Genomic DNA, 11,534 nt, shown 5'->3' with positions numbered 1-11,534 from the left:
CTCAGAAGCTCTCACGCATTATCTCGCCAAAAAGGCTAGATTGTAGCTCATTCTAGCATAACAGTAAAACCCATTAAACTATTGCCAACATTGCATATCCTCTTTGTTTGGATTAATCACAAGCCCGAATAAGGTCAAAAGGTTATATGTGCATGTAGGTCACAAGGTCACCTATGTAGATACCAAAATCGCCACACGTACTGTCGCAAATATCACAAACCTTAATCAACCAACGACCAAGTCTAAAAGTTGTATTTAACCCGATGCGTATATCATTCAAGGGAATAATCCACAAGCGAGCGGTACTCGAACCCAGGATCTTCCGGTCAAGAGGGGAACGCTCCGACCACTGATCCCCGCGACCGATACTGTATGAGTACAAGTTTGCCACAGCAGATAAAGTACAAATCACACACCAAACTTTTTACGTGTATTTTTTCAGCACATCTTGAAGCCATGTCAAAACTGACCTTTACGGCAAAAGCCTTTTGTTTGTTGAGATACGGAGTACTTGACGTTTTGGATAACATGTTTAAAATGCACCATTATAGTACATGTATTTCCTTCCTATACGATCGAAAAATTAAGATCTTTTCTAAAAGTAGAGATATAAACTAGTGATACATGGAGTTCTGTTCCTTTATTTTTTATTACAAAAATTCGAAAAATCAATGAAAAGTGCCAACATTTTTCTGCTTACATATATTAAAGAAAGGTGCATAGAATTAAAGAAAGGTGCATAGAATTTATTTACAAAAAATAAATAATAACTATATATTACTCTCTGGCAATTTGATACATTTATACACATAACAGGTGACTTCGCTTACTGTTGATAAAAATATGGATAAGATGAACTTGGGTATCCCGTGTAAGTCGAGATCGGAGCATGGAAAGCTGAAGCGAGGGGATCCGAAGAGAAAGAGGTAGCCGGGTAGAGACTCCTCTGGTTTGTTACATACGGTGGTGGGACGTAGCTTGGATAACTGTAGGAAGGTAGACCAGTGATGAAGGGCTGCGAGCAGGAAGGCACGGGGTAGAAGGGTGTGGATGGAACTGGACGGTTGTTAGGCACTGCCCCAGAGGAACAGCTGAATGATGGCATAGGTACTGCCCCTGAGGAGCACGTGGATGATGGTACAGGCACTGCCCCAGAGGAGCATGTGAATGATGGCATAAGTACTGCCCCTGAGGAACACGTGGTTGATGGTACAGGTACTGCCCCTGAGGAGCATGTGAATGATGGCATAAGTACTGCCCCTGAGGAACACGTGGTTGATGGTACAGGTACTGCCCCTGAGGAGCACGTGAATGATGGTACAGGCACTGCCCCAGAGGAGCACGTGAATGATGGTACAGGCACTGCCCCAGAGGAGCACGTGAATGATGGTACAGGCACTGCCCCAGAGGAGCACGTGAATGATGGTACAGGCACTGCCCCAGAGGAGCACGTGAATGATGGTACAGGTCTCGGAACTGTTGTCTCGCTGGTCTGTGACTTCTGCTGAGAGTAGGAACTCTCGTGAGGCTGGACTGCTGGCAGAGAAGTGTGAAACATCTCAATCTTTGGAACGCTTGACTTTGATATATCCACCGCATGTAACTGGTGTTGTTCTTTCTCGTCAGGTGCTGTTTGATTTTCCTGGATATCTTTGCCTAATGTGCCTTTATTGGAACCAATGAGAGAAGCAAAGGAGTCGTCCAACTGATTCGCAGGATTACTTTTGAATGAGGAGATTTGTGAAGGCACCCATGGAAGCATATCAAGGAGAGAGCCCAGATCTTTGCAGAGATCAGTAGTGGGCGGTTGTGGAGCAGCTGGCAATGAACATCCGGTACTATCCGATTTCTCTGTTGTTTTTTCTGGGGGTTCATCCTCCTCTATCAGACGAGCCGATTTAACTGCAATTTTCAGAATATCATCGCCATCATCAATTTCACCAAACTTCCGTTTCCGCAGTTGAGGCATTATCGGTGTTGAGGAAACTTCAGAATTCTCTGGTGCATTCTGGTGCCCTAAGATAGCATTGATACTATAACCAACGGGGGAGCGCTTGACAAGGATGGGTGGGCTTACAGAACTTTCAGATGATGACGGGGAAGAACTAGATCCCAAGGAGGAACGCCGGGTTGTGTCGGATGGATTGATACGCAAGATCCTGTTGATGGAACTTATGCTTGGGATGTTAAACTTTGTAACCTTTCTCTCTTTAATCAGCCTCTCCCGTATCTCCCAGGCAAATATGGTGGGATTTTCATCTTTATATCCCATAATCATCTTCACAACTTCCGGTACGGCAACCTTTGGCTTGGATCCACCTGTCGAGCCAGCTTTATAAGAACCTGTGTTTCGATATTTCTTCAACAGCTTGCTGACACATCCATGTGAAACTTTGAGTTGCTTGGCGATGTCGCAAGCACGAATGTTGTTCTGGGACATCTCTACGATCTGTCGTCGCACGGACTCGGAAAGTGCCTTGCCATTAACATAGGCCCCACCCATCTGATTTATTCCGGTCTGACCTAAAGTGAAAAAAATACGATGTATAGAAAACAATTTAGCTTCGTTTTCATAGCTATGAATTGCTTGCATCACAATTATTACACATGTTATGCTTTAACAGTATATCTCCAAAGATACCGCATTCCATATATATATAAAAAAGAGAGTGACGATTTGCTGTATTCCACTCGGGTCACCGTGATGAAAGTCAGTAAATATACATATATATATATATATATATATATATATATATATATATATGAGTGCGTGCTTGCGTGTGGGTTGAGGGTATGAAAGTATACTTTACAGCGTTTAATCGGTTTAGGACGTGGAGAAAATAAGAAATTATTATACCTTGGAATGCTTGATTGGAAGCAGTTGTTGTCTGAAACTTTAAAGCGGAGAAGTCGTAAGTGGGAAGCTGAACCGCTGGTTGACTGGGATAGAAGGCAGACTGTGGTAAAGAATAAAGCCCTGCCATGTCTGATTTTGTTTCTTTGCTCCGAAATGCAATCAGCGAATGATGCTGAAATTCATACCTTCAACAGTTTATAAAGATTGTGGACTCCTTGTATTTCAACCAATGAAATCGTTGGAATCGGGAGACTGCTAAAATGACCTGAGCACACGCGAGATTATTGCCTTGGGATAAGAAAGTGTGACCACTGGCCCGGGCGTTTTTCACGGCTATCTTGGCCATTACGCCTCTGTGTAATTAATTTGTCAACACCGTGAAACTCAATGAAGCTGACCCGCAGGAATAATTAAACACAAAAAATTGATATTATTAAACACAATAATTAAAATTTTAGACTGTAAACTTTGAAGGTGGATTGATTCAATATTTATCTCTCTGCACCTGGTGCACTGGACAGAGTTCAAATACATGTGGTTAAGAATGAAGAAATACATGCAACATGTTTTATGATAAAAATGGAGATGTTTTAATTGAAGATTCTTCATTAAGTTTACATTTTTCTTTTACTAATTTCTTCTATCTAATTTTTTGTCTTCTTTAGGAGATGGTAACAGTTCTGAAAGACTAGTATTTCTTTTCATAAATTAGAAAGTTATTACTTTCATTTTGACAGTATTGTAAATATATCGGATACAATAGTACAACTGACTGCTGTGGTTTTCTACATGTAGGACAGGAGCGTGTATAGTATCTAGGGATGGGTTTATTCACAAATTCAGGTACCATACATAGTACAAATTTGAGACATCATTGTAACACAAGAAAACGTCAAGGAGATATAAAACTTTGTGGATGTATATATAATTCCGAACAACAAACCATACTAATGAATATGACGGTTAAAGTTTGATTTAATTTGCATTTCAAGCACAACTTTAAATCAGATTACTTAAGAAACTTTCATTTTAGGCGTACTTGACATTTTGAATTAAATTCATAGGTCATTCTATCAAGGGCAACTCTCACATATATAGATAAATGCCTGTGATTAAAATTGAAATTTCATTTGTAAAAAATAAATCTCAATAAATTTTGTACTACATCTCTAAAACATTTTATTTGTCCTTGTCCCCTGTTTTCACCATGGATTGGACACCGTTTTATCTTAATGTACACATACTTTTCTAATCTATAAGAAATACTATATGTAGGAGAGATGTGTGCTATTTTGGCAAGATAGTGTGTTTGAATTAACTTTTTTATGTATTCAATATGTTCATTCAAAAAATTGCTATTTTAAATTGAGAAAATATAAATGACTATTTAAATTCCGTCAACATGTTCAACTTTTCATTTGAATATCGATCGACCCAAAGCCTGACGTCGATCCACGGTGAGGAGTCTCGTGATTCTACGTTCGTGTTGAATTCTCTCATATATATGAAAACCTTTAGAACATCCTTTATGTAGATAAAGGCTGTATGATGTCTGGTGAATTAACCTATAAGAAAAAATGTCGTATTGCTTTCTAGCTTTAAATCATTAAATATGATTTCCAATTTTATTCAATATGAGGGAACCATTTTCAAAACAAAACTAGTTAAAGTACGAATTCAAACTTTAAAACCAGAACAGCTTTAATTTGAGAAATTCTTGTAATTACAGATAAATGTACATGGTGTTGACGTTTTTTTTTAATGATGCGAGGTGTTACAGTGCATCATGTCTTCACGCCACGGACAGGGTCCGGTGTGACCGGTCAGTTCTTTACCCAGCAGTTAAACAATTATCCTGTCAACACCGTGAATTTACACCGGCCACCTCCATACCTATTAGGTAACGGTTGTAATGAGCAAAAAAAAAAAAAAAAAAAGATCAAAATTAGACGATGATGACTTTAATTAGGTTAGACTTTGAATAACGAAAATTAATCATTTCTAATCAATACAATTTCCATGTTCAAAAGTCTAGTGAACATAAATTCAATTCAATTCTTTATTGTCCTTGAGTTATACAACTCATCGGAATACATCTAGTACATGTACATGTATATACACAATATATCTAATTGAATAAGATAAAACAACAGGTGAGTGGATAGGAGAAGATAGAAGGAAAAGAAATACAAATATAAAATAATATACATGTAATCACATTATGAGATGCACATGTTATTAGAAAAATACTATAATTACATTTTTGACTTACAATGCTAAACTTCGTATTTTCACAGCTTGTACTAAGAATTTTCCCAAGTTATTGAGTTCTTTAGTATTGTCTACACTAAGGAGCTTAACTAATTTAAAGACACTTGGTTTTGTGTAATAAAAACCCTTAATATATTTCTTTCTCAAATCGTTGTAAAATGGACATTTCAGGATAAAATGAAACTCATCTTCTATATCATTATAATCACATAATTTACAAAGCCTCGCAGTCCTTAAAACATTATTGTGCCTGCCTTTTTCAATATTCAAAGAATGTGAAGACGTTCTGAATTTAAGGATAATTTTTTTCCCTTTTAAGTTGATTGGTCTTTTGAGATATGATTGTAAACAAAAGTTATCTATTAAACGTTGATAAAGAACACTTTTGGTGAACTTGAAAGAGACGACAATAGGTTTTGTAAATAATTCAGACCTGAATTCCATGGGTGTCTTGGATATATAATGTATTGTTAATGACAATCTTTTAATGTTAATTAATTTTATTTGGCCAAAAACTTTTCCCAAATGAGTCTAATTGCCAGACTGCACAGACGAGATTACATGTATATTTTTCGGCTGCATATCTATGGTGTGGTTATCTAATGATTTAGTTGATAATTCTAATATTTCTCAGATTTTACTTTATATGCTGTTTTTCAAGCACATGAAATATCAAAAAGAGACCCTTTAGCGTTTTCAAAGATACTAACACAGATAATAAACAAAAAATCTCGTATATGCTTTACTGGGACCATTTGCAAGCTTTGTATTGGTTTTGGTATTCTCATACAAAGAAAAAAAATTATATTGAACATTTGTTTCGGTTATTTTCACCCGACAATAAATGAAATGTGTTTTTAGATAGAACCCTACACTAGATACCCAATTTCCCCCTTCACAACAAATTTCAAGTCCTAAATTTTTTTTAATATTTAGATGAATACTTTATATCTTATGAAAATTTATCAATAACTATGGGGCGTTTGTGAAAAAACCCTTAACCCTCGTTTTTTGGTGGTTTTTTTTTAGGTCGCCTGAGATGATTTTTCAAGCTCATGTGATAAGAGGTGCTGCTATAGTATTTAGTGCTTCTTTTTTTTTTCTTTTTTTTTTTTTTTATCCCAATGATCATCAATTCATTTCAAGAATTCGTTTTCATGAAATGAAAAATTAATGGTTGACATTAATCATTTACTGTACACTAAGCATATGCTTTGTGAGTGAAAAACAGGACAGGAAAGAGGTGAAAGTGTATGCTCTTCTTTCAGAGAATATCTGATTTCTTAAACGTCACCAATTTATTACGTCACAATGTACAGCACGTCATAATGTGTACGACGTAACACATTCACCCTTGCGACCAAACATAAACATACCGTGTGATTGCTTGGAGGCGATAAAATGCAAATGGAAAATCAAAAGATGATCTCTAGAAATGTTTTCCGCTCTATGACAGACGACAATGATATGAAAAATGACTTTGTACCTTATGAACAAGTTAAGGAGACCATCTCGAAAATTGAAATTTTAAAAGCTGTCAATGCAAATGTGTCTTCATTCCTGCCGTCATGGGCTGATAATGATTATTTCTTGCAGTTACATAAACCGAAGGAAAGGAAGAGAAATGTCTTTGAGACAAGCACGGGGACAAAAAAGGCAATGCTGGAGGAAAAGTCAGAAGACAAGGCAGCCTTTGAGAGCGGACAAATCACACATTCAGTTCCTAAAATAAGTGGCGAAGAACTTGATATAAAAACAGAGGATGTTGCAGTATACATCGTGAACATTATCGAAAATGCATGTGCAATAGTTCTCAAAGACATAACAGTCCAGAAATTAGATCAGGATGACGGCAGTGTTTTGGAAGAAACAAAAATTGTGAACACCTCAGATGCGAGTCAGGAAAACAAATGTTTACAGAAACCTGTTAAATTACAAGAGTTAAAACAGAAAACCAAGTCAGTCAAATTTGGATTGGACAAACCTGGGGATCTTGCTGCATTAGAAACAGGGAAAATACAAAAGTTTATTCCCCGAAAGCTGTTTCTGTCGAGTATAGAAACCTTTAAACTTGCACCAGAATCCCAGGATGCCACCAAGAGCAAAGAAGAGGAGACCAAGCCCGCGAAACCAAGGCCTTTACCGTATAGTTTCGTCAGCCCCACGGGATTTTCTCCTGCAGAAGAACTCTGTATGGTCAAACCGCGCAGAACATGGAGGGATCAAATTCTTAGGCTTTTTGGATTTAAAAGATAGACTTTCTTAAAATTTATGAAGATAGGAACGTGATTTTAAAGGATTTTTTGACATTTTGCAAACGTATTATGTATGTTCATGGTGTTCTGATGTGTATTATGCATGTTCGTGGTGTTCTGATGTGTATTATGTATGTTCATGGTGTTCTGATGTGTATTATGTATGTTCATGTTCTGATGTGTATTATGTATGTTCATGTTCTGATGTGTATTATGTATGTTCATGGTGTTCTGATGTGTATTATGTATGTTCATGTTCTGATGTGTATTATGTATGTTCATGGTGTTCTGATGTGTATTATGTATGTTCATGTTCTGATGTGTATTATGTATGTTCATGTTCTGATGTGTATTATATATGTTGATGGTGTTCTGATGTGTATTATGTATGTTCATGTTCTGATGTGTATTATGTATGTTCATGTTCTGATGTGTATTATGTATGTTCATGGTGTTCTGATGTGTATTATGTATGTTCATGTTCTGATGTGTATTATGTATGTTCATTTGTTCTGATGTGTATTATGTATGTTCATGTTCTGATGTGTATTATGTATGTTCATGTTCTGATGTGTATTATGTATGTTCATGTTCTGATGTGTATTATGTATGTTCATGTTCTGATGTGTATTATGTATGTTCATGTTCTGATGTGTATTATGTATGTTCATGGTGTTCTGATGTGTATTATGTATGTTCATGTTCTGATGTGTATTATGTATGTTCATGGTGTTCTGATGTGTATTATGTATGTTCATATGTGTATTAGGAATGTTCATGGTGTTCTGATGTGTATTATGTATGTTCATGTTCTGATGTGTATTATGTATGTTCATTTGTTCTGATGTGTATTATGTATGTTCATGTTCTGATGTGTATTATGTATGTTCATGTTCTGATGTGTATTATATATGTTGATGGTGTTCTGATGTGTATTATGTATGTTGATGGTGTTCTGATGTGTATTATGTATGTTCATGGTGTTCTGATGTGTATTATGTATGTTCATGGTGTTCTGATGTGTATTTTGTATGTTCATGGTGTTCTTAAATTTGTTTTCAAACTGTTATACCTCTTGATTGTCCTCATTCTCACTCTAAATATACTGTTAAGCATTATGACGTCAGCACATGATGTGTGTGTGTGAATATATATAATTTACATCAAATAACTGTATCCCATTTCCATATTCAATGACTGTGTAGCGTGTGACAGCGTGGCGAGAATTCCATCATCATCGAAAGCAAGCTTTTTTTTACTTGACTAGATAGTCGAGTGGTCTAGCGCACTGGTCACACGTTGCTAGGAGATTTGGTTCCACAGGTTGTGAATTCAACCCCAAGCAGGGGCAGAAGTGGGCATCCATATAATAATGAATTTCTCTGTGCTTTTTATACACACACACACATTCCAGTACACTTGTAGTTGGAGGTTGTCGGTTCCTTGATTTAATCTATTTATTAGTGTATTATTTTTTGTACATGGACACTTACCAAAAGCAAGAAGGATTATATGTTTCATGTAGTCGTTTATGCTTAGTGATCTGCCATTGATGGATACTTGTACATACTGCCTGTTCTATATGTCTTTAACTTATTTCAACACAATATAAATAAATAAAGTCTGTCTGAAGTCACATATATTTATGTTCCATGAAAACAATACACAATGTTGAAAATTTATATTTCTAAAAAAGAGATTGTATCCAAACATAAAAATATACAATGCACATCATTACAGTATATACATAACCTATATTGAGTATCTTTTTATCAATTATATAAATTTTCTGAACATTTCCTCACAAGGTTCCATTGTTCATAACATGTACCTGAAACTCTATAGCTACGACTGAATGCAAGCATACTGTACAACAATATCACTATTCACCCATATAATACTTCTATTTCATATTATCAAAACATATACTCATATACAAAAATAATTTTTCATCTTTTGTTATATTACTTGAACAATATTTTCTCAATTCTATATAGTCAGTTGAGTAATTTTACAATGAATATATACAATGAAAATACCTTCCAAAAAGGAAATAGAGAAAGTTTCAAAATATACAACAACAAAAACCCAAAAAATTAAAAATTAAAAAAAATACTGAAACCACTTTTCCACACAACATATATAAATTTTAATGTTTTTATAGAAATATCACAGGAAATAAACAATTACATGTATGAACATTCATGATTAAACAATACAGTACCTAATATTGTTCATGCATTATAAACAAAAGAGTAAACTTACGAAAATTCAACTGCTACTCATATTTTCACTTGAAGGTTTTTCCTTGAGTCTGCAATTAATATATCTCAACTTAATCTTAATGTGAAGTTTGAAAAATAAACAGTGCATGTTTGAGGAATGTCATTCAAGATATATTGCTGCTTTTTAAAGTTTTTTTCTTCCTTTGAATTTTCACAAGCAATAAGTAATTATCATTCAAGAGCTGATCAATAACAGAACCATTATCTATCCCTGATATAAATCACACTTTCCTGATTTGAAGAACTGTGAAAACAACACAAAGTATATACATATGTACATGCCCTAATTCTGCTGAAAATGTTTTGGGATTATAGATACTGGTATACAGGAGGAACTATGCATATGGTCATGACCCCCCACCCCACCAAGATGCATCAACTGACAAAGTTTGATGGTCATAAATATCACAGCGTGCAAAACATGATCTGGACATAATTGAGTATGTATTCAAATGTATACGAGTATGAAATTCTATTAGGCCACAGTGACCTATTTTTGGGTCATGATACAATGACCTACTTTTGGGTCATGATACACTTTAACCCCCCACCCAAGATGCATCAACTAATCAGGTATGATAGTCCTAAGCTTCACAGTATGAAAGAGATGACCCATACATGAAAAAGCTAACAGTTGTACATACAGACAGGCGAGCCAATAGCATAATATGACCCATGAAAAGACAGGTGTATAAAAATAATGGAATAATCAATTGTATGTATAATGCTACTTGTAACTTACACAGAAAGTTTATGGTCCTGACAAAAAACAAGTTTTCTACTAAGGTATACTTTAATCCTGTATCAATGGCGTCCTTTCAGAAGTGTTAATTTCATCAGAGTCGGAGAATTCGGCACTTTGTATGTTTCCGTGGTGACGAGGACTGGTGTTGACACTGTACTCAACATCTTTGATTGGCTGTCGGAGGCAGGGAATGCAGTCTACGTGGATGAGCTCATTATAAAGAGCTGTGCCTATCATCAGGAACAGGAAACCATCCACTGATACAAACACAACAGACAGATTAATAAGTGCACATATCGCATCTAAATCAAAAATTGTACAAAGTTTCACTGCTTAAACACAAAATTATTTTCTAATTGTCCAATGTAATGAAAATTCTCAGCATCGAATTTGCCGACACGTTCAGAGTACTCTGTAATAATAAAGTGCACCGCCACGGCACATGATACGCCCGTCACATATTGTTAACAGTATAGATTGTACCCATTAAAACATTTTTTTTTGTATCACCTTAATTAAATGTCACCGTGACCTTAAAGTAGGATGCGACACACCTTCTACCTAAGATGCATTAGTTGACCAATTTTGGTGATTCTAGGTCTAATAGTTTTCAAGTTATGAGCCGGACAAGTTTTTGCCATATATGGCCATATCTTCTTAATGAAAAGTCAGAGTGACCTGGTTTTAATGTGCGACACACCTTCTACCCAAGATGTATCTACAGACAAAGTTTGATGATTCTAGGCCTTGTAGTATTTAAGTTATGGGTCGGACACGAAAAAGCTAACAGACGGACAGACAGATGGATATCTTCTTAATGAAAAGTCACAGTGACCTGGATTTAATGTGCGACACACCTTCTACCCAAGATGTATCTACAGACAAAGTTTGATGATTCTAGGCCTTGTAGTATTTAAGTTACGGGTCGGACACGAAAAAGCTAACAGACGGACGGACATGAACGCCATACCATAATACGACCGTCTTAAGACGGGTGTATAAAAACTAATTCTATGAAATTTCACATATTTATTCAAAATTCTATGCTGATCCATAAAATCTACATCAAAAATACAGGCTCCAAAAACTATAGCTTTTACACGGAGCTTTTAGGCAACCCC

The 11,534-nt window shown here is 35.8% G+C and overlaps 2 protein-coding genes across 3 annotated transcripts in view; both read right to left on the bottom strand.

The window, feature by feature from the left end:
• Nucleotides 1-826: 826 nt before the first annotated feature.
• LOC130055128 (paired box protein Pax-9-like) lies at nucleotides 827-2,506 on the bottom strand. Its single transcript, XM_056166654.1, has 2 exons — nucleotides 1,452-2,506; nucleotides 827-1,091 (listed from the first exon to the last, which is right to left on the bottom strand). Exons 1-2 carry the CDS (start codon nucleotides 2,501-2,503, stop codon nucleotides 827-829), a joined length of 1,317 nt encoding a protein of 438 aa, XP_056022629.1. The 5' UTR covers nucleotides 2,504-2,506.
• A 6,505-nt stretch (nucleotides 2,507-9,011) lies between these two features.
• The window catches only part of LOC125651918 (solute carrier family 35 member F6-like), a 46,435-nt gene continuing 43,912 nt past the window's right edge, over nucleotides 9,012-11,534 (bottom strand). The window contains exons 13-14 of one of the 2 annotated variants that reach the window (XR_008803385.1): nucleotides 10,411-10,670; nucleotides 9,012-9,697 (exon numbers count right to left, since the gene is read on the bottom strand). Coding sequence is in view for 1 of the 2 variants with exons in the window: in XM_056166653.1 (XP_056022628.1) it covers nucleotides 10,462-10,670 (209 nt within the window). In the remaining variant the exon portion in view is untranslated. Of the gene's footprint in view, nucleotides 10,671-11,534 lie in introns of both variants that reach the window. The other variant, XM_056166653.1, reaches the window with a different exon arrangement.

The sequence above is a fragment of the Ostrea edulis genome, chromosome 5 (genome assembly GCF_947568905.1).
Source record: "Ostrea edulis chromosome 5, xbOstEdul1.1, whole genome shotgun sequence".
Taxonomy (NCBI): Eukaryota; Metazoa; Mollusca; class Bivalvia; order Ostreida; family Ostreidae; genus Ostrea; species Ostrea edulis.
Note: the sequence above shows the minus strand (reverse complement) of the source record. Positions and strands in the feature narration are given on the sequence as shown.